The sequence below is a fragment of the Macaca mulatta genome, chromosome 8 (genome assembly GCF_049350105.2).
Source record: "Macaca mulatta isolate MMU2019108-1 chromosome 8, T2T-MMU8v2.0, whole genome shotgun sequence".
NCBI lineage: Eukaryota > Metazoa > Chordata > Mammalia > Primates > Cercopithecidae > Macaca > Macaca mulatta.
In genome coordinates, this window is record NC_133413.1 from 105,250,612 (window position 1) to 105,274,277 (window position 23,666).

General features: G+C 39.5%; 1 protein-coding gene across 5 annotated transcripts in view; it reads left to right on the forward strand.

Moving 5' to 3' along the window:
• Positions 1-23,666, forward strand: part of INTS8 (integrator complex subunit 8) — a 56,911-nt gene that overhangs the window by 33,050 nt on the left and 195 nt on the right. For 4 of the 5 annotated variants that reach the window (XM_077943873.1, XM_077943872.1, XM_001089895.5 and 1 more), the window contains 12 exons: positions 359-560; positions 3,097-3,218; positions 8,470-8,654; positions 9,124-9,157; positions 10,112-10,168; positions 10,244-10,305; positions 15,160-15,278; positions 16,656-16,759; positions 17,832-17,882; positions 19,361-19,434; positions 19,508-19,572; positions 19,729-19,772. In XM_077943873.1, coding sequence (XP_077799999.1) covers positions 359-560; positions 3,097-3,218; positions 8,470-8,654; positions 9,124-9,157; positions 10,112-10,168; positions 10,244-10,305; positions 15,160-15,278; positions 16,656-16,759; positions 17,832-17,882; positions 19,361-19,434; positions 19,508-19,572; positions 19,729-19,772 — 1,119 coding nt within the window. Of the gene's footprint in view, positions 1-358; positions 561-3,096; positions 3,219-8,469; positions 8,655-9,123; positions 9,158-10,111; positions 10,169-10,243; positions 10,306-15,159; positions 15,279-16,655; positions 16,760-17,678; positions 17,707-17,831; positions 17,883-19,360; positions 19,435-19,507; positions 19,573-19,728; positions 19,773-23,666 lie in introns of those variants that run through there. The other variant, XM_077943871.1, reaches the window with a different exon arrangement.

Below are 23,666 nucleotides of genomic sequence, written 5' to 3' on the forward strand. Positions count from 1 at the left end.
CCTTGAATGGTCTAAGATCTAATTCTGAATATGTTGGATGGAGGAGGGTGCTTGTAATAGAATTTTACACCTGTATAATACAGAAGTCTTTGGTTATTTTATACCTTTTATAAAAGTTGCATAATACAGCAGGTATTTTATATTGTTTACTGGATTTTTTAAAATTACAAAGGTATTAAATATGTATTGGAATAAATCAACAATACAGAGATGAAAATCCTATCGAGCCTTACTCCCTGAGAAAAGCAACGTTAACCATTTGAACTAATCCTTCTCCTCTTTGCTCTGTCATCATAAAGGCACACATTTTTTGGCGCCAAAGGAAAGGTGACCCAGGCTATTCTTTTTCTTTTCATAGGACTTTTCCCATGCTAAACAGCTCTTTGCTGCTTGTTTGGAGTTGGTAACAGAGTTCTCACCAAAGCTTCGTCAGGTCATGCTGAATGAGATGTTGCTTTTGGATATTCATACACATGAAGCTGGGACAGGGCAGGCAGGAGAGAGACCGCCATCCGACCTTATAAGTAGGGTACGAGGCTATCTGGAAATGAGGCTTCCTGGTAAGACTGGTTCACAAAGACAAATTTCAGAAACTCAGTACTTAGATAATTGTGGGGGAAAATTTAAAAGCACATTTATTTGAGTTTGTAATCATCTTTTTTTAAATTTTTGAGACAAGAGTGTGGCTCTGTCACTCAGGCTGGATGTAATGGCGCGGTCTCGGCCCACTGCAATCTCTGCCTTTTGGGTTAAAGTGACTCTCCTGCCTCAGCCTCCTGAGTTGCTGGGATTTCAGGAACCCGCCATCATGCCCGGCTAATTTTTGTATTTTTGTAGAGATGGGGTTTCACCATGTTGGCCAGACTGGTTTTGAACTCCTGACCTCAGGTGATCCACCTTCCTTGCCCCCGCAAAGTGCTGGGATTAGAGGCATGAATCACCACACCCAGCTGAATTTTTATCATCTTTGAAAAAAGTTATTTCACTCCTAAAACAGAATTTGGGTTTGGTGTTCACTTGAGAACATTGGGAAAAATGAAGGAAACTGTTCGTTTCTGGGTTTCTGTAACAAGGTACCACAAACTGGGTAACTTAAAACAATGGAAATATATTATCTCCCAATTCTGGAGGCCGGATGTCTGAAGTCAGGGTGTCTGCAGGGCTGTACTGCCCGGAAAGGCTCCAGGAAAGACTTTCCTTGCATCTTCCTGGCTTCTGGTGGCCCAGCAGTCTTTGGTTTGTGGCTGCATTGCTCCAGTCTCTGCTGCTGTCTTCACATGGCCTTCTCCCTGTGTATGTCCATGTTCTCTTCTTATAAGGACACCAGTCATTGGATCCAGGTTCAGCCCTAATCCAGCTGACTTGATCATAGCTAATTACATCTGCAAAGACTATTTCCAAATAAGGTCACATTCTCAGGTTCCAGGTACACATGAATTTTAGGGGATACTTCTGCACACTAGAGAAACTATATTGCAATTTTCAGGTGTTTGAAAGAATCAAAATGTCCTTTAGTATACAGATTGAAGTTTTATTTCCTCATTACAGCCATAAAATGCCTTCACACTGATTGCCATTGGGCTAGAAATTCACTGGTGGCTACTTTAGGAACAGATCTTGAGTGTTTAATTCTAATTGTAAATGTCTTACTATGAAAAGGGGCTTACCATATAAATGATCATCTGTGACACATATAAATCTTTCTTAGTTAAAGCAGTTTCTTATTTTTCTGCTTTAGGAGTATTTAGAGCAATTAAATCATACTGTACACATTTAATAGTATAAACAGTGGAATTGCATTATAAAGGAAGGTGATAGTAATGTGTCAGAATAGAAGCAAGTGCTACCATCTTGAGTCCTATGGGGTTAACTTAATTTCTAATTAAAGTCTAATTTCCAGCAGGGGCATGCAGTGATAGATCACAACTTTTTAGTACCCTATAGAGAGAATGCCTTTGAGCTTTAACACATCAGTGCTCTTAAATATTGTAATGTCTTCATGAGAATTGATCTAATAATATGCTGGCACTAAAGGACACATGCTGCTGTATACATGTTTACTTTTTAAAAGTGGGAGGTAGGTTTTCCATGCATGGTTTTTCTGAAATGAGACAATGTTTAAACTTTAATGTTTGTTGAGTGCTAACTACGTGTCAGGCATTGTTCTAAGCTTCAGGTGCATAACTCATTTAGTCCTCATAGCAGCTCTGTGAAATAGCTGCTGTTTCCTTATCCCCATTTTGTAACTAAGAAACCAAGGTGCAGAGAGGTTGAGGAATTTGCCCACAGTCACACAGGAAGAGACAGAGCTATGACTTTACTCCATCAGCCCAACTTCGAAGCCTATGCTTTTACTCTTTGAAATGGGTGAAAGTTCCTTTAAATTATTAGTCTCTTTGTACTACCTTTTTGGCTTATCAGTTTGTAGTTCACATCCCTTTTTTGGGGATAGGGAGGGTAAAGGACTGATAACTCTGCATATAATTTTTGTAAACTCCTAACTTACTAAATGTTCAGCAACTTGTCCCATAGCTTGTGCTTATAAGCAGTATTTAAAATAAGGAGGCTGGGTGTGGTGGCTCATGCCTGTAATCCCAGCACTTTGGGAGGCTGAAATAGGCAGATCACTGGAGTTCAGGAGTTCAAAACCGGCCTGGACAACATAGTGAGACCCCATCTCTACAAAAATGCAAAAATTAGCCAGGTATGGTGGCATTAGCCAGGTGTGGTGGGACCTGTGGTCCCAGCTACTTGGGGAGGTTGAGGTGGAAGGATCGCTTGAGCCTGGGAACTCAAGGCTGCAGTGAGCCATGATCACACCATTGCACTGCATTCTGGTGACAGAGCGAGACCCTGTCTCTACAAAATTTTGTTTGTTTTTTGAGACAAGGTCTCACTCTGTTGCCCAGGCTGGACTTGAACTCCTGGTCTCAAGTGATCCTCCTGCCTTGGCCTCCCAAAGTGTTGGGATTACAGGTGTCAGCCACCATACCCAGCCTGTTTTTTTAATTCAATTGAAATCTGAGCAAGTATTTGCTTTGTTCTTATTTTAATGTTGTGATGGTAATTCCAACTGTTTTCCTCTTTGCTTTTTAGATATTCCTCTTCGTCAAGTTATAGCTGAGGAATGTGTTGCCTTTATGTTAAACTGGAGGGAAAGTGAATACCTTACACTCCAAGTTCCTGCATTTTTGCTTCAGAGTAATCCATATGTTAAGGTAATTAATGTTTAAATAAAAGGATTGTGAGGATAGTATTATACTTGTTTCTTTAACTTTATACTAGTTTGGGAACTTGTCTAATTTCTGTGATACAAATGATTGGACAAATGCTTGTTGATTTGTAGTTAAAGGATAGTTTTTGGTAATTCATGCACTTGACCTTGTTCTAATATTTCTTTCTAATGCCCTATAATTCATGAGCATGTAGTCACAGATTATTTAGTTAAGAGATAACACGTTGGTGTAATCCTAAGATAATGAGAGATTCACTTTCTTTGCTTTGGTTGCTATAATCACACTCTAGAGCTGATGGAGTCCGTCAGGGATGCACTTTTCCTTGTTTCCATTTGAACATTTTATTCTTCTTTAGAATTTTACCCTTCTAAGTTTGCTAACTCTGAATCTAACAGGTTTGCTATTAGTAATTATTCCCCTAATAAAAGAATTTATTTAGTAAATTGGTAGTAAGTTGTTTATTTTGTTGTCTTAATTATATCCTTTGCAACCTGAAATGCTTCTGAGTACAGAAAATATCAAAACTAATGAGAAACTGGAGGTTTCTTCTAAGATTATATCTTTCATGTGTTAATATTATACACACTGAATAAGTAGTAGGTTTTTCTCACTTTCTGGTGTTACAGTTAAAAAAAAAAAAAAAAACAAGGTAGGCCAGGCACAGTGGCTCATGCCTGTAATCCCAGCACTTTGGGAGGCCAAGGTGTGTGGATCACAAGGTCAGGAGTTTGAGACCAGCCTGGCCGATATGGTGAAACCCTGTCTTTACTAAAAATGCAAAAATTAGCCGGGCATGGTGGTGGACACCTGTAGTCCTAGCTACTCAGGAGGCTGAGGCAGGAGAATCGCTTGAACCCGGGAGGCAGAGGTTGCAGTGAGCCGAGATCACACCATTGCACTCCAGCCTGGGCAATAAGAGCAAAACTCCATCTCAAAAAAAAAACACCAAAAAACAAAGTTAAACATGTAGTGATTTAACATTGTAAGTCCCGCTCTCCTTTTTGGGTATATTTGGTCCTTCAGATTTTCTCATTATTTTATTTGTTCCTATTACCTTTTGTTATTCTTCCTCGTTTGTCCCAACTTATCTTTAGTAATACAAAATCCTTTAAATCTGTGTTTATCTGGGAACTCTTGTAAAACTGTACCACTTCGTAACATTTGTGTTTGGTTACTTGTTTCTTCCTTCATATTTCATGTATGTCCTTTTAAAAACTGAACTCATTTCATTTTAACCCTTTGAGGATTTATTGAGAGTTTATTGATTTTTTTCAGTTTTCCACCTCTTTTTGTTATCTTTACACTTGCTCATGAAAATTGCCATACTTGAATTATCCTTTTCTTTGAAATTTCAGACATTGAATCATATCTATCTCTTCTTTTTTTTTTTTTTTTTTTTTTTTTTTTTTTTTGGAGACTGAGTCCCCCTCTGTCGCCCAGGCTGGAGTGCATTGGCACAGTCTCGGCTCACTGCAACCTCCACCTCCCAGTTTCAACCCATTCTTGTGCCTCAGCCTCCCAAGTAGCTGGGATTACAGGCGTGCACCACCACACCCGGGTAATTTTTTTTTGTTTTGTATTTTTAATAGAGACGGGTTTCGCCACGGCTGGTCTCGAACTCCTGACCTCAGGTGATCCACCCGCCTGGGCCTCCCAAAGTGCTGGGATTACAGGCATAAGCTACCGCACCCAGCCTGAATCATTTCTGTCTCTTTAGTGAACTTTCTGGAATGTGAGTTCTTAATTTCTTGGGTACTTGTCTCATTATGCCCAACAGTCTTTTCTTAGCCTTTAAGAAAATCAGATGAGGGAACCATTTTGTTCCAAGGTTACTATCTCTTACAGTTAGAATCGTAGCTTGTCACTGAGTGCAAAGACAGTAGAGTAACTCTTCTCTTTACCTCTGGCAATGACTTCTGTGGAGCTCTGCACCAGGAGAGATAGGCGTGTGTTTGTGTAATGAATGCTTGAGGGTCTACAATGTGTAAGGACACAGGAAATTGTTTTGTTGGTTGCCTTACTCTGGGAGAGGCTGTCTCACTGCTTCCTGCAGTTCCCCTGATCTGGTCCAAAAGCAGGAAGGATGTGTGGTGACTTTGCGAAAGAATTGTCACTTAGGTGTCTCCTCATGTGTCATCTGGTGGTTAGGGTTTTGTGTGCCACCTTCCATACATGATTGCCCTCTCACTGCCTTGTTAATGTCAAGGAAAAAGGAATTAGAGAAAGAAGTTTAGAATGAGGGATGGTGTTTTGAAAAAAAATATAATCAGAATCAGTGTCCACACTTCCAGTTTGGCGTGGAATACACCACACACACACGCACACACGTGTAGGAAAAAGTCTGAAAGGATATTAACAGCTATTATCTCTGGATAATGGGGTATTAGTGATTTTAATGTTTTCTATTCTGTTATATTTTCCTACTCATATATTATGTAATCACAAATAGGAACAGAAAATTCTTAAGCATGTGACTAAAATGCACCCTTTTGAAATAATATAAAACTGTCTAGTCTGCCCCTTAGATCAGAGAGAGTGGTAGTGTCACATAATGGAAAGGGCACAGGTTTATAGGCACTCGGATGATAAGAGCCTAGGTGGTAGTAGTAGGGGTTGGCAGCCACAGTGGTCCTAGTGTAGGCTAAAACCTTAGGTTGTTCATGTGGCCTACCAGCCCTCTTAAGGTGTGCATGCTTCTCCTCCTCCAGGTGCAGCTCCCCTGCCCCTTGGTGTTCCAGCCCTGTGCTGGCAGCACCAGCATGCCCACGCCATGTTTCCATTTTGCACCTGTGCACATGCTGTTTGTCATCTTAGCCAGGATGTCCTTCCCAGCTTTGCCTGTTCGTGTGATTTCTTTAATGCTTTCCCATATTATTTTCTCTGTAAATGAGTAAATCACTTCCTCTTCTTGCTTCCTTTGTACTGTTGTACTGTTGACTATTTCTTTTGTTGTGTTTATGCTTAATAATAAGTTATTTATCCACTTGTCTTCTCTATAAGACAATGAACTGCTTCAGGGCAGTTAATTTTTATGTTGTGCTTTCCATGATGCCCACCCATAGTCGGTGCTCAAGAATGTTTGTGGAATTCAGTTGATTTGGGGCCTAAGACCTCTGAACATTTTAAAAATGTAATTTATGTAATAAATTCAGTGACCTAAAGCATATGATCCCTGACAACAGAAGATGAATTTGAGCTAAGAGCACCAGTATCCCTGGCGTTACACTGCAGTGAATAGTTGCATGTATCGTGATTCCATTTGTCAGAGGCGAGTATTTTAGGTGAGCATGCAGGATGAAATATCCTACTAGGCCATTGGTCCATATCCATTCACCTGGTATAGGTAGGATTTTTATGTTATTCTCATGAGCTTTGGAAAGCCACAGTACTCTCGTTAATTTTCTTAGGCATGATCACAGAGTTGTGGTTATGGAGAAGAATGTCCTTGTCCTTAGAAGATGTATATGGAAGTATTTAGGGATGAAATATTGTGTCTAACTTAGTTTAATATGGTTTAACAAAACAATTTATGTAGATATGTAAAGCAAACATGGCAGAATAGTCACAACGTGTCAGGTATTTATTGAATTATTATTATTTTTTTTTTCTGTTTGAAATTTTTCATAACAGAAGATGTAGAGAAAAACCACCAATTTTTGTCTTTGTTGCAATCTTGCTGCCGCCTTAAAAAAGCTGCCTTAAGCAGTACGGACCCCTAGAAAATTTTCTTTTTTTTTTTTTTTTTGAGACGGAGTCTCGCTCTGTCGCCCAGGCTGGAGTGCAGTGGCCGGATCTCAGCTCACTGCAAGCTCTGCCTCCCGGGTTCACGCCATTCTCCTGCCTCAGCCTCCCGAGTAGCTGGGACTACAGGCGCCCGCCACCTCGCCCGGCTAGTTTTTTTGTATTTTTTAGTAGAGACGGGGTTTCACCGTGCTAGCCAGGATGGTCTCGATCTCCTGACCTCGTGATCCACCCATCTCGGCCTCCCAAAGTGCTGGGATTACAGGCTTGAGCCACCGCGCCCGGCCTAGAAAATTTTCTAGGTCCATTTTAAGTAGAAACAAGGGGTTCCTGATGGATTTGAAATTATCCTTGTTACTGCACCCTCTACAAGAGCCATGGAGTATAAAAGTTAATATGAACAAGAATAACGGGTCCCAATTCTGAATTTGGCCAGGTGCCATGGCTCACGCCTGTGATCTCAACACTTTGGGAGGCCGAAGTGGATGGATCACTTGAGGCCAGAAGTTTGAGACCAGCCTGGCCAACATGGTGAAACCCCGTCTCCACTAAAAATACAGAAATTAGCTGGGCGTGGTGGCACATGCCTGTAATTCCAGCTACTCGGGAGGCTGAGGCACAAGAATCGTTTGAGCCTGGGAGGCGGAGGTTGCAGTGAGCCAATATCATGCCACTGCACTCCAGCCTGGGTGCAGAGCAAGACCCTGTCTCCAAAAAAAAAAAGAAATTCTGAATTTATTGTAAGTTAGTCTTTCTCTTTTGCTTTCAGCTTTTCCACTCTTTATTTCTGGGTGCTCCCTACGTCTTAGGTCCTTGAGGCTGCATTTATTCACACCAGTCACTTTATATAACCTGTCCTGCCTTAATTCTACCTCCTCAGATGAGCAGTAGCTCCATTCCCAGTTGCTACCAATTTTCTTAGAGAAAAATTGCTTTAAATCTGTATCCTTTAATTCCACCAACTTCAGTTTCCTTATTCCTTTCCTTATTTTTTTCATTGAAACAATTTTTTTTTAGTGATAAGAAGTTGTATGTGTGCATATGTGTGCAAGGGAGAGAGAAAAATCTAAGTATTTTAATCTCACCCCCTGGGCTTTTACTACAGTTAACATTTAGGTGTATGCCTTCCATTACACAATTTTTTCCCGATGTAATGTGGGATAATACTATGTGTATTTAGCATCTCGGTTTTTTTTCCACTTAATAAATCACCTATCTCTTTGCATTGTCTCATTTTCATTTTCACTAGACTATAACTGTTCAGAGACAAAGTTTGTATGCTCGAACCAGAGGATCTTTCTCAGATTCAGATCTGTCAGTAGACAATGAGCCCTAAATTCCTCAAAGGTTGTACAGAATGCACAACATAAAATAACTGTGCTTAGTATGTTTGGGCAGTCATTCCATGTTTCCTCCAGTGTGCCTTGATAATAGAACTAATGTGCATGACATTACAGATTATCTTTTGTGTGTTTTGTTTTTCATGTTATAGCTTGGACAGCTTTTAGCAGCTACATGCAAAGAACTTCCAGGCCCTAAAGAAAGTAGACGGACTGCCAAAGACCTTTGGGAAGTTGTTGTTCAAATCTGTAGTGTGTCCAGTCAGCACAAACGAGGAAATGATGGCAGAGTTAGTCTAATAAAGCAGAGGGAATCTACGTTAGGTATCATGTATCGGTATGTATTGGTATGTTTCTGTCAGTTGTGTTCGAGTTCTTAATATTTATCCTGTTTATACTATTGACCTATTAAAGGTTGATTTCAAGAACATCAGCTTTTATTGTGTATATCATAAAGTTGGACAATCTTACGAGTTCTGTAGTACTCGTCTGTGATGAACCTGTCTGCCTTGGCCACTTTTGGAAATATCTTCTGTTTATGTGTCATTTTAAGAAACTATATTAGTCATTTAATCAACTGGAATTAAAAATCAGTAGTGTTTAAGGTTGGATAGTATTGACGACTTCACATGTGATTAAAACAGGGAAGAAATGTTATTAGGTTAGTATGACGATAGAATATTACATTCCTTTTCATACTTGCCGAATTGGAGCATTAAGAATAAACCTTCATCTATAATTTACTTTCTTGATTTTATTTTTAATTTCTAGTATTTAATGTATATTCAAAAATTTTTGTTTTGTAGGAGTGAACTGCTTTCTTTTATCAAAAAATTACGAGTAAGTTTTATTAAAAATTGCTCTAATTACTATTGCTGGTTATTGTAGACTATGACTAAAAATCATTGGGTACTTCAAATACTGATTAAATTATTGTTTGTTTTTTAATTTAAATTTTTTTTTAAGAGAGAGGGTCTTGATCTGTCACCCAAGCTGGAGTGCTGAGGTGTGATCATAACTCACTGCATCTTCTAACTCTTGAGGTTAAGCAGTCCTTCCGCCTCAGCTTTCTGAGGAACTGGGACTACAGGCACATGTCACCATGCCCAGCTCACTTTTTGTAGAGATGAGGTCTCCCCTTGTTGCCCAGGCTAGTTTCTAACTCCTGGTCTCAAATGATCCTCCCTCCTTGGCCCCTCAAAGTGCTGGGATTACAGGTGTTAGCCACCTTGCCTGGCTTCTGCTTAAATTATTAAAGTGGCCTGTTAATGTGCTTTTCTTCAGTGATCATTATTGTTGGGTGGGATAATCTGATTGGAAAAGTTTTTCATTTACTTTACCATGTTTTAGTGAACGGAGCAGGTATTTCTTTAAATTGTAAAAAAGTCTTCGTAATAGGGACTAGATGTGTGAAGCCTGGCTTTAATTTTTGCTTAGTAGGATCAATGTCATATTTATTTACTGGACATAACCTGGGTTTCACCCTTTTAACATTATTTGAAGGAATAAAAAGTCACTTAAGGGTCATGTGAGGAGTTGAGCTTGGAGATAGCACCATAAGCCAAACATTTAAATATGCTAATTTTATATAAATTATGTGCTATGATCCACCCCCCTGCCCACATGCGATTAAAAATAAAGTTGATTTTTAGTGTGCTAAAGCACATGCTAAAACAGATGCTAAATTTTAAAAAGGCAAGGGTCTTTTAAATTGCTTGATGTCTGTGAGGTTGACAGGAGAAAAATAAATATACACACACACTGTTTAAGGATTCTGTGTTTTCTTTCTCATAGGAACCACTGGTTTTGACTATTATTTTATCACTCTTTGTGAAACTTCACAATGTTCGGGTAAGTATTTCATAATTTCATTTAAAAAATTTGAAAGAAATTTCTTTGTAAATCACACCTTTTTTCTTTTTAAAGGAGGACATTGTGAATGATATTACAGCTGAACACATTTCTATTTGGCCATCTTCCATTCCCAAGTAAGTAGTGGTATAGCTTATATTTTATTAAATGAGTTATGTATTTGGAAACCATTCTGACTAGCAAAGATACCTTTAGATAGTTTTATTAAAGGACCAGAAATCTGCTGAGATTCTACAGTCTTTGTGTTTTTTTTTTTTTTTTTTTTTTTTTTTTTGAGACGGAGTCTCGCTCTGCTGCCCAGGCTGGAGTGCAGTGGCCGGATCTCAGCTCACTGCAAGCTCCGCCTCCCGGGTTCATGCCATTCTCCTGCCTCAGCCTCCCGAGTAGCTGGGACTGCAGGCGCGTGCCACCTCGCCCGGCTAGTTTTTTGTATTTTTTAGTAGAGACGGGGTTTCACCGTGTCAGCCAGGGTGGTCTCGATCTCCTGACCTCGTGATCCACCCGTCTTGGCCTCCCAAAGTGCTGGGATTACAGGCTTGAGCCACCGCGCCCGGCCATGTTTCTCTATTTGATAATTATTTTCCTATAAATTGTGGATAAGGCATAACTTTTTTTTTTTTTTTGAGGCGGAGTCTCACTCTGTTGCCCATGCTGGAATGCGGTGATACAATTTCTGCTCACTGCACCCCCCGCCTCCCGGGTTCAAGCGATTCTCATGCCTCAGCCTCCCAAATAGCTGGGATTACAGGTGTCCGCCACCACGCCTGGCTAATTTTTGTATTTTTAGTAGAGACGTGGGTTTGCCATGTTGGCCAGGCTGGTCTCAAACTCCTGACTTCAAGTGATGCACCTACCTCAGCCTCCCGAAGTGCTGGGATTACAGGCAGGAGCTACCACACCTGGCCCAGCATAACTCTTAAGTAGGAGTTAAGATTTATCAGCCTTAGAACAGAAGATAAAGTGGTCCTGATTGTCAGTAGAATTTGAAAATTGGGGCCAATGAAAGAAAGACTTTCTATCAGGTTTCCAGCATCTTACTTCTTTTACGAGTATCCATTTGAAAGTGATTTGTTTTTTCATAATTTTTTTGTATGTCTCATCCAATGCTGTAGTTATCAAAAGTCTCCCAATCTCTTTTAGTTGCTGTAGGAACTAAGCTAAACTTCTTTAATTACTTTGAGAAATATTCCCTTTTGCGTGCATTACCTAAGAATCACAGTAAGATGATGGGGACATTTTTTAGGGAAGGAGAAAGTGTTCATTTACTTGAAGGAATCATTTACATTTTTCTTTTCCCACACATAGCAACTTCTCATATAGGGGAATCCACTTGTTTCCTCCCAAGTGTTTTTCCTCCCTGCCTTCCCTCTCACTCTTCTTACTTTGTGCTTGTTCAAGCCTTGTGTTATTACTCTTAGTGGCATCTTTGAGGAATAAAAGATTTCAGTGCACAGGCAAGCTGATAATAGAATAACAGTAAAGAATTTGTTTCCATCTCAATCTTAGAGATTGGAAAAGCTCCCTTGTCTTGTCCAGGGATTTGGAGGGTCAGAGCAGGTGAGTGCCCCTGCCTTCCACTTACTGAGGCTTGTTTCCCAAGGGAGCACCATGCTGCATGAAGCACATGTGCGTGCTTCACAGCATTTGAACTGCAGAGTCCGTCATGCTGTGTTTCTGATTTTTATATAAAATCTGTTAGATAGCAGTCCAAGAATCAGGTAGAGACACTTTTTCTTTCTTTCTTTTTTTTTTTTGAGTCATAGTGTTGCTCTGTTGCCCAGGCTGGAGTGCAGTGGCAAGATCTCACCTCACTGCAACCTACATCTGCCAGGTTCAAGCAATTCTCATGCCTCAGCCTCCCAAGTATCTGAGATTACAGGTGCACGCCACCACCCCCAGCTATTTATTTTTATATTTTTAGTAGAGATGGGGTTTCACCATGTTTCCTATGCTGGTCTTGAACCCCTAGCCTCAAGAGATCCGCCAACCTTGGCCTCCCAGAGCTCTGGGATTATAGGCGTGAGTACCATGCCTGCCCAGTTTTTGATTTTTTTTTTTTTTTTCTGAGACAAAGTTTCGCTCTTTTTGCCCAGGCTGGAGTACAATGGCGCAATCTCGGCTCACCGCAACCTCTGTCTCCCCGGTTCAAGCGATTCTCCTGCCTCAGCCTCCCGAGTACCTGGGATTACAGGCGTGTGCCACCATGCTTGGCAAATTTTGTATTTTTAGTAGATACAGGGTTTCTCCATGTTGGTCAGGCAGGTCTCAAACTCCTGACCTCAGGTGATCTGTACCCCTCAGCCTCCCAAAGTGCTAGGATTACAGGCATAAGCCACCGTGGCCAGCCCAGTTTTGCATTTTTAATTGGTGGTTTCAATGGTTGCGTTTTTGGTTTTTTTTGGGGTTTTTTTTGAGACAGAGTCTCACTCTTGTCACCCAAGCTGGAGTGCAGTGGTATGATCTCGGCTTACTGCAACCTCCACCTTCTGAGTTTGAGCAATTCTCCAGCCTCAGCCTCTTGAGTAGCTGAGACTACAGGCATGTGCCACCACACCTGGCTAATTTTTTTTTTTTTTTTTTTGAGACAGAGTCTCGCTCTGTTGCCCATGCTGGAGTGCTGTGGCATGATCTCAGCTCAGTGCAACCTCCGCCTCATAGGTTCAAGCAATTCTCCTGCCTCAGCCTCCTGAGTAGCTGGGATTACAGGCACATGCCAGCACACCCAGCTAATTTTTGTATTTTTAGGAGAGATGAGGTTTCACCATGTTGGTCAGGCTGGTCTGGAACTTCTGACCTTGTGATCTGCCCCCCTCGGCCTCCTAAAGTGCTGGGATTACAGGCATGAGCCACCACGCCCCACCCAGTGGTTGTGTTTTTTAGCCTCTGTAGTAGTACCTCTGTGGCCTAAGTTTAGACTGCAATGATTGATTTACAGCGTGTTTATAAATGAGGCATAGGAATTGTTTACCCTAGGGGCTATAGGTCAGACACCCGGGGTTTGAGCCCTAGCCTTTTCACTTAGAGGTATATGCCTTCAGTAAGTTGCTTTCTGTGCCATGTTCCCCGTCTCTAAAATAATACCTGCCTCAGAATTGATGAAATAGTACATTTTCTTTTCTTTTTTAAATTTTTTTTAATTTTATTTTTTTTTGTTTGTTTTTTTGAGACGGAGTCTTGCTCTGTTACCCAGGCTGGAGTGCAGTAGCGTGATCTCGGCTTACTGCAAGCTCCACCTCCTGGGTTCATGCCATTCTCCTGCCTCAGTCTCCCGAGTAGCCGGGACTACAGGTGCCTGCCACCACGCCCGGCTAATATTTTGTATTTTTAGTAGAGACGGGGTTGCACCATGTTAGCCAGGATGGTCTTGATCTCCTGACCTTGTGATCCACCTGCCTCAGCCTCCCAAAGTGCTGGGATTACAGGCGTGAGCCACCATGCCCTGCACGAAATAATACATTTTCTAAGCTAGATATTTAGAATAAAGGCTGGTACATAGTAGGCTTAACTATTATCTTCATGATGAAAATACTTTAATGTAAATTGACCCAGAGAAAACAAAATATGACTAAATGTTTGACTAGAGAAAAGTATTTCTCCTGAGTGGGAGTCTTTATTGATTCCAAGAATAGTGGAAATGGCACTGGATTGAAGATTACGTTTTTAAAACCAACTATTTGATATATAGAATTCATAGACTTGTAATATTTTGTAAATGTCTATAAAATTATAAGCCAATTTAACTTATATAACTATTTAAGTTTAAATAAATAATTGACTATTTGCTAATAATCCCACAATTCATTTTCCACTGTACTGGGCACAGTGGTGAGTTAGGGTAAACTGTAACCCCTCAGGGCAACAAAAGTACCTTGTCTGAATTCACCTTGTAAATGATAGAGCCATGTGTCTGAATCCACAGCTTGTATTCTCTACCCTTGTGCTTTACTGCTCTTAGGAGGTGGAAGCAGTTAGCAGTTTCTTGAGTGCCAGCCTCGCTTTTCTCTTCACAGTTCCATCTTCTGTACCTCAATGTGTCCACATTTAGCGAGGCTCACAGTACCCTTTTATTGATTCTTGGGGGCTGCCAAATGCACTGACGTGATATACTTGGACATCCAGCCCCTCACCCCATTAGGGCCCCTGAAACATCTCGAGGGGAGTCGGTAACTCTTGCAAGAAGCCTTAAGGTGGATGTAAGGCCACATGGCAACATTATCAGTGTCTGAGTCCTTGATTTTTTTGTGGCTTCTCATAGATAACAGAACTTAAAAATCATTTGGGGGCCAGGTGCAGTGGCTCAGGCCATCCCAGCACTTTGGGAGGCTGAGATGGGCAGATTGCCTGAGGCCAGGAATTTGAGACCAGCCTGGCCAACATGGTGAAACCCCATCTCTACTAAAAATACCAAAAAAAAAAAAAAATTAGCTGGTGTGGTGGTGGGTGCCTGTAATCCCAGCTACTCAGGAGGCTGAGGCAGAGGAATCGCTTGAACCTGGGAGGTGGAGGTTGCAGTGAGCTGAGATTGCGCCACTTCACTCCAACCTGGGCGACAGAGTGAGACTCCGTCTCAAAAAAAAAAAGAAAAATAATTTGGGGACATTTTATGAGTCTCTTTTGTTGCCCATAAATTGTGCTAAAAGCAAAGGTAAGTGTCTTACTACTTTTATATGCTTTAACCATTTGTAAAAGATGCAAATACACTTTCTTGGTGCAGCCTTGTCTACCTTTGACATTTTGAAGAAAAGAGAACAAATATCAGATTGTTTTCAACCCCTCATAAAAAGTTAGCCCGTCACACTTTCTTAGACTTAGTTGTGTTGATAGTTCTTATAGTACATTTACTCCTAGTATTTAGCATTATATTTATGTTCACCTAAATCTTGGCTGAGTCTTTTTGTTTTTAATAACATGCATGGAATTTAAAGTTGACTTTTAAAATAGAGATTAATGTTATGTGTCTTTCCTTTTAGCCTGCAGTCTGTGGACTTTGAAGCTGTGGCAATCACAGTGAAAGAGCTAGTTCGATACACACTCAGTATAAATCCAAATAACCATTCCTGGTTAATTATCCAGGCAGATATTTACTTTGGTAAGTGAGATGTTTAGTTGCTTTGTGTTTTGTTTTTATAGCACTTTCTGAAGTAAAAGTAAATATATGACCTATTTTATTACAATACTTGTTAAGTTTTCTTGAGATTTACTTTAGTAAATTCAAGCGGTAAAAGTATTTATACTTTTTTTTAGTGTGGAACCTTTGGTTCAGATGCTTTTAATTTTATGTGGACTACCTTTATTATCTTTTTTAAAAAAGTAGTGATTTTTTTTTTTTTTTTTTTTTTTGAGATGGAGTCTCGCTCTATCGCCCAGGCTGGAGTGAAGTGGCATGATCTTGACTCACTGCAACCTCCGCCTCCCAGGTTCAAGCGATTCTCCTGCCTCAGCCTCGCAAGTAGCTGGGATTATAGGCACCCACCACCACGCCTGGCTAATTTTTGTATTTTTAGTAGATATTGGCTTTTGCTATGTTGGCAAGGCTGGTCTTGAACTCCTTACCTCAGGTGATCCGCCCGCCTCGGTCTCCCAAAGTGTTAGGATTACAGGCGTGAGCCCCTGCGCCCGGCATGAATTTTTTTAATCTAATTGGTAAAACATCTTTAAGGAGAATGAGGTTTTCTTTTTAAAATGCTGTTTAGAGATTCTAAACTCTCTCCAGATACACTTGATCATTATTTTTATTCTTGGAGATAGATCCTAACTCTCCCCATTACCCCTGTGCTGGGTTGTATGTGATAAGGTTTTCCCACTTGATATGAAACTTTCAGTGCTTCTGTTACTCTACAGATCAAATAAAATTTCTGACTAGAATCATTTCAGAATCTGTGTTTTAGGAGTTGGTTTTTAATTAAGATTTTTTCCTATCGTATTTGTTTCCTAATGAGTTGAATTTTTTAAAGGGAAAGTTCAAGATATGAAGATAAAAGGGATAGTGGGCTGAACACCCATGTATCTACCACCCAGCTACTAATTAACAGTAATTAGCTCATGGCCAGTCTTGTTTCATGTGTGCCCTTTCCCGCATCATTCTTCTCTCCTCTGGATTATTTTGACGCAAATGCTGATTTTAATGCTCATTTCCACCCCAGTCCCCAAACGAAGCTATCGGGTTCTTTATATCTATCAAATTCAAGATATCAGCTTGATAGCTGTCAGGTTCTTGATATACCGATTCTGAACTACTTCACAAAATTATAATTTGTTTCTAGTTTGGACATTTGGGAAGTAAAATCTCCAAATACTAAATTCTGTGCTAGGACATTTGGCAAGAAATATGAACTAACGTTTTATTTCTAGATCTGTGGTTTAATCTGCTTGTGTTAACTTACGAAGTTTCACCTGACTCTTCACAAAGGAAGCCCTGTTTTTCAACTGTTACCTCTAATGCTTTATGTCTGTTTTTCTGTTTCAGCAACGAATCAGTATTCAGCAGCTCTTCACTATTACCTCCAGGCAGGAGCTGTGTGTTCTGACTTCTTTAACAAGGCTGTGCCCCCTGATGTTTATACAGACCAGGTAAATTGTTTTCATGGGCTGGCTGGCTTCTTGCCCACCTGTATATGTTCTTCATGGGCCCCCTTTTGGCTGAACTTACCCATTTCCTTGTAATGTGATCGTAAGTCCCAGGTTCATGACTCTAGAACAGATTGCTCTCTGTATTTTCATTGTCCCTATTTCTAGCACTTATTGCTGTCTTGATTCCCCCAAAACACCTCAAATTCAACTTGTCCAAACTGATTTGTATCTTACTTTACCATAAAGTAATAAACTCCTAATACACTCCTAATAAATTCACGTGCCCTTTCAAAAACAAACAAAAAAAAAACTGCAAAATACCAAACAAACTTTTTTGTTTAACCATCTGAGTTGTTCAAGCCCAAACCCTGGCCATCATTTTTGACTTTTTTCTTTACTGATCCTCCTGCCACCATCCAGTTAGCTCTCAAATCATATGGATTCTATCTCCTAAATCCCTGTTTTTTTTTTTTTTCTTAATTTCTTTGGTATATATTTAAGATATACAGAATTAGGTTTTAATATACACAGTGAAATGATTACTACAGTCAAACAAAAAACATATCTGTTGCCTTCCTTAGTTACCCGTTTTTTGTGATAAGAGCACCTAAAATCTACTCTTAGCAAATTTTTAGTATACAGTACAGTATAATGAATTCTAGTCCTCATACTGTATATCAGCTTGCTGGACTTACTGTAATAGCAAATTTGTGCCCTTTGAACTACTTCTTCCCATTTCCTCCCCATTCCTGCACCTGGTATCAAATTTTGTACATTTTTTTTTTTTGATATGCGTTGCTATTTCCTCCGATGTAGGCTACCAGTATCATAACTTAAATGATATTTAAAAAATACTTATAATGGCTTTTGAAATAAGATTGAACATTTATTAGATTTTTAGTTTTTTTTTTTTTTACAGCACTTTTAGGTTCACAGCAAAATTGAATAAAAGGTACAGAGTTCCCATATACCCCCTGTTCCTCCACACACAGCTTCACATTTGTGAAGTGGCACATTTGTTACAATCCATGTTAGCTGGTTTTTGAAAATAATGAGAATTTTGCTTTTGTAGGTAATAAAACGAATGATAAAATGTTGTTCTTTGCTGAATTGCCACACACAGGTTAGTTTATAATATTATGAAGTTGTTTTGTTTTTATGTATGTTAGAGTTTATAATAAAGCATTGAACTGGAAATTGTATTTTATTTTACATATCGAAATCACTTAGGGTATGTAAGAGTTTGGCATATTCTTTAATTTTTTTTAATAGTTTATACAGTGTCAACTAAAATGAAAGTATGAATTAAAAACATTGACCTTTAAACCTCCTAAATGGGAAGAAAGCATTTTTCAAGTTTTTAAAGATACTTTAGATTAGAAATGTGCATTAGTCATTAGGGAAATGCAAATCAGAACCATGAGATACCACTTCCTACCCACTGCGATGGCCGTAATCTAAAGACATTTAAAAACAAATGTTGGTGAGGATGTGGGGACACTGGCACCCTCATATGTTGCTGGTGGGAATATAAAATGTTGTAGCATCGAAATGGTGCAGCCTCAGGAAAACAGTTTCCCAGTTCCTCAAAAAGGTAAAAAGAATTATTATATGACCCAGCAGTTTCACTCCTAGGTATATACCCAAAAGAATTGAAAACGTATGTCCACAGAAAAAGTTGTACACAAGTGTTCACAGCAGGCTTATCCATAATAGCCAAAAAGTAGAAACAACCCTAATGTCTATCAAATGATGAATAACTAAACACAATGCAGCATATCCATGCAATGACATATTATTCAGCCATAGAAAGGAATGGTCAGTAATGTTGCGTGATACAGCATGGCTGAACCTTGAAAGATCATACTAAGTAAAAGAAGCTAGACACAAAAGGCTACATAGTCTATGATTCCATTCATATGAAATGTTCAGAGTATGGAGACAAAGTAAATTAGTGGTTATCAGAGGCTTGAGGTGAGAGGGAGTGGAGAGTGACTGCTAATTAATGGACTTTTTTGAGGGAAGTAATGAAAATGTTTTGAAATTACATAGTGGTGATGGTTGTACAACTTGGTGAATATACTAAAACCCACCAGATTGGGTACTTTAAGAAGGTAACTATTATGGTTTGTGAATTAAATCAATAAAAACTATTTTTTAAAGAGATGGACATTATGACCTGAGTGAAATGTTTTCTATGTTAAGCAGACTGGCAGCCTAAATTTTGCCAAAATGAGCATCTATACTTGCCAGCTGTGAAAGGTTTAATTGCACGCTCTGTATGTCCTTGAATGTCATGACACTTTTGCTTGGCAGTTTTCCACCCCCTTCAGTTTTCTGAACTGGCTTTTTGCCAGCTTCTCATTCAAACAGACCTCTAAAAATTTGTGGTTTAGGTCACTGATGAAGAAAATAGTGGTCAGACAGACACGTGTATAAAGGTTTTTGAACTTAAAATTGGATGGAATCCATAAATGAGCTGATTCAATGTGATCTATAAGGTTTCTTCAAGAATATATTCTTCATATAAATAATTCAAGATTACCCTGTAAAACCAAGCTTTCATTACATGAAACCATTTTCAAATCTTTGTTAATGTAGGTGGCCATTTTATGTCAGTTCCTCAGAGAAATTGACTACAAAACAGCGTTTAAATCTCTGCAAGAACAAAACAGGTATGAATAATTTTTTTAACATAATGAGGTCAACATTTTTCTGCTTAAGTAGTAACTGAATTCTGTCTTTCAGTCATGATGCTATGGACTCCTACTACGACTACATATGGGATGTTACTATTTTGGAATACTTGACTTGTATCCTTTCATCAATGTGTGTGATGTTAGAATGATTCATTTCTATAAGTTAAAGGAATATTTAATATTGTATATTTTCCAAATCAAAACTGAAAATGAGTTGAGATTCTCTCATTATATTTAATACTGTCAGATTTTTCTTAACTGATTATTTAGATCTTCATCATAAAAGAGGAGAAACAGATAAAAGACAAATTGCAGTAAGTTACCTTACGCCTTTCTTCAGTGGTATAGTTTCCAGAATATTAAACAATTGTTAAGATGTGAACCAACAAAAAATAGATTTTGTGTGCCTAGTTACTGCCAGAACTTTATTATCAGTGTTTACGTCATAAAAGATCCTTTTTTGATAATTTTAGCTGTTCCATGTCATTATATGTTATTTTAAAATATTAGAGCATGTCATTTCTCAGTCCCAAACCTTCTAATGGCTTATCATCTCACACAAAGTTAAAAGTCTTACAATGGCTTATAAGGCTATATACAAGTTGACCTCTAGCCTATCCATCTGACTTTTCCTCCTTGCTAATTTCTGCTACACCAGTACCCCTCCTGTTTTTTGAACAAGCCAAGAACATTCACCACCTAAGAAGGGCCTTTGAAATTTTCTCTCCAAGAACATCCAACTTCCCTCAGGTGTCTCCTCAGTCCTTTCCTGATCATCTTATAAAGTAACAATGTCTGCTTTCCTTTTCCCTCCAGTACTCTTATTCTCATTTCTTTTTACATTTTTCTCTGAAACAGTTGTCAACATCTAACATACTGTATGTTTACCTAATATCTATTTCCCCATGAGGATAAGGACTTGTTTTTTCATAGTTGTTACCTAGAATGGTGTCTGGCACATATTAGGTGCCCCAGAATCACTGATTAGATGAACTCTGTATCTAAATTTGATGTATGGGCCAAAACATTTAAAATTGTATGGCCATATTTACTTGTCTAACATTTACTGCAGCAGTATCACCACATATCTTTTCTTTGCTCTTTCACTTATATTTTTAAAAATGCTATTTATTAAGTGTCTTTTAAACTTTGTACTTGGACTAAAGTGTATGCCCATTGTTTAGAAGAAACAGAATAATAACAGCACTTAAAAAAAAAAAAGGAAAAAGAACATGAAGGCCAGTTCTACTTGATTGGAGGCTATTCATTCTCCCTTTTCTGATTTACCTGGGGCTGGAAGGCAATATTGAAAAATTTTCCTAGCTCCCTTTTGCTATATCCAAACCACTTCTACTTCTATCATTTTTTGAGACCCTTATCCTTCATACCTTACTTCCTTACTAGCTCATGTAAGCATCTGGTTGTTCCTCTACATGTGTCAAAAGACGTGATGAATTTACCTGTCACCCTGATGTCACCAAGGACTTTACAAGTCCTTGTCAGCCTCAGGTCTATGGAGTGTTATTTTTACTCTGTACCAGCCACTCACAATTATTCTACGTAAGATCTTATACTGCAACCCACTTTCTGCCCATAACCTATCCTTCTCTTACTTCCTGGCTCCTGAGCCCCTCACGATCAGTGAGATGTTCAGGTTTGTGACATTTTTTTCCCAGTCATTCCCTTCCATCTTCCCTTCTCTACTTATCTCAAGTACGACAAATACCATTCTGCACACTGAGAAATACTGATTCAGTTGGTCGGAAGTGGGACCCTGGAATCCCTTTTTTGTTTCCCGGGTAGTCTGATGATGAACCAGGTTTGGGAACCCCTGCTGATAGAGCTACTCTTGATCAATATTTTTAGCATCTTCACTTTATCCTTTACCTGACCTGGGAAAGCCCTAGCCCTGCATAAGTTCAGTAACTTATGTGTTTTATTTTCTTGGGCCACTGAGACTATTGGAAAAAGTTCTACAACTGGTGCCACTGCCAAACCGGTCTCCAACCTTAGTTGGCCCGTCAGCTTTTTTACCTGCCACTAGTTTGGTGGTCCACATTCTCTTTGTGGACTCTAATTTTTAGACTTTCCTGTTTAAGCCCCTGTCCTCTCTCTACCTTTTCCATACTTCTTTACCTCCTCTATGCTTGGCATATACCAGTGAAGACTGGCCAGGCTCTGTCCTCATGGATGTTAGTCTTGGGAATGGTGACCTTGTGAGTGCTAGCTTCAAATTCCTATTTCATTTGCTGCGTCTTGCCTTTAAAATAATCTACAGCTGTACTCATTGTTAAGCCCACTATGCAGCCCGTAAGAGGTTATACTACTCTTTGATGAAGGCAAATTTTTATGTTTTGAATTCTCTCCCCTCAGTAACCTTTTAATGAGTTATATGATTTCCTATGTCGTCAGCCTCTCCATAGTCTATAAGATATTTCATCCTAATACAAGTTTTTGTTGTCTGTGCCTCCACCTCCGGCCCCCTTATCCCTCTCAGCCTAGCTTTTGAAGCTCTTCAAGCCAGCAGTTTGACTAATGCCATCACTGCTCTTACTTTTCTCTCAAGAGCCACCCAACACCAGATCCACTGGATACTTTCCAGTCCTTTTCCTGATTACATCTCCTTCCTTCTTGAAACTCTTTATTCCTTTGGCTTCCCTGACATTTTTATTGGATTGCTTTTTCTATTTCTTCCTTTTCTTTGTTGTGGGTGTCTCCCTCTGCCTACTCCTTAAACTTGGTTTTCTCAAGAAGTTAGTCCTTGGGTTACTTTTCTGTAACCCTACATTCTCCCTAGGTAATTTAATCCACTCTCGGTTTTGATTAGTGTCCACATGGGGTGTATTACTTCTCTCAAATATCTGGCTCCGATTCCAATTTCTGTCTCACACTTCGGGTTTTTATAGCCAGTTATCTTTGGGATACCTGTGTGAAACAACTCTGGTTGTACTCTACTACCAACTTTTGCCACATGCATTCCTTCATGTTGAATGGCATCATCCAGCAATTTCTCCTATTCCCTAACTTCCCATACCTGATGATCATATCTGAATTATCATCTCTCTCTTCAAGCCACATATCAGAAGTCTTATTGTTTAAAGAAATTCTAGGCCAGGTGCAGTGGCTCACGCCTGTAATCCCACCACTTTGAGAGGCTGAGGTGGCAGATCACCTGAGGTCAGGAGTTTGAGAGCAGCCTGGCCAACGTGGTGAAACCCCGTCTCTACTAAAAAAAATACAAAAATTAGCTGGGCCAGGTGGCGGGCATCTGTAATCCCAGCTACTTGGGAGGCTGCGGCAGGAGAATCCCTTGAACCTGGGAGGCAGAGGCTGCAGTGAGCTGAGATCACACCATTGCACTCCAACCTGGGTGACAAGAGTGAAACTCCGTCTCAAAAAAAAAAAAAATTTTTTTTAAGAAAAATCTATAGATTTTAAGGTCCTAAACACTCCATAGCAAAAAAAATTGTATATTTAGTTGGTTGAGGCACTTCTTTCTAATCGTGAAAAGTTGAGCCACTGTATGCCACTATAGTGCTGAGCCACTAGTTATTTTTGCACATTAACAAGTGAAGCCCTAGTTTAACTCTAAAAATTACTATGTAGAACTTACTTATACTTTCAAATAAATTTACATGAATTTACTTAATATATTAAAATGCCACTTAAGTAATTCCATAAACTATGGCTCAGCAGTCCATCTTTCCTTGAGAGTGGCCCTGGTTAATCTTTTTTTTTTTTTTTTTTTTTTTTTTGAGACTGTCTCTCGCTCTGTGCCCAGGCTGGAGTGCAGCGCCGCAATCTTGGCTCACTGCAAGCTCTGCCTCCCGGGTTCACGCCATTCTCCTGCCTCAGCCTCCCGAGTAGCTGGGACTACAGGTGCCCGCCACCATGCCTGGCTAATTTTTTGTATTTTTAGTGGAGACGGGGTTTCACCGTCTTAGCCAGGATGGTCTCGATCTCCTGACCTCATGATCCACCCGCCTTGGCCTCCCAAGGTGCTGGGATTACAGGCGTGAGTCACCCCGCACCCGGCCTGGTTAATCTTTATGTTAATTTTTTTCCAAGACTCTTGGGTTTTACAATTAGAGGTTCAGTTAATCATTAAACTTTATCATTGTTAGCATGTAGATAGCTTTATATTACTTGTACCAACAAAACTTAATTTTTGACACATCTCTAATAACATCACTTTTCTGTTTTGGAAG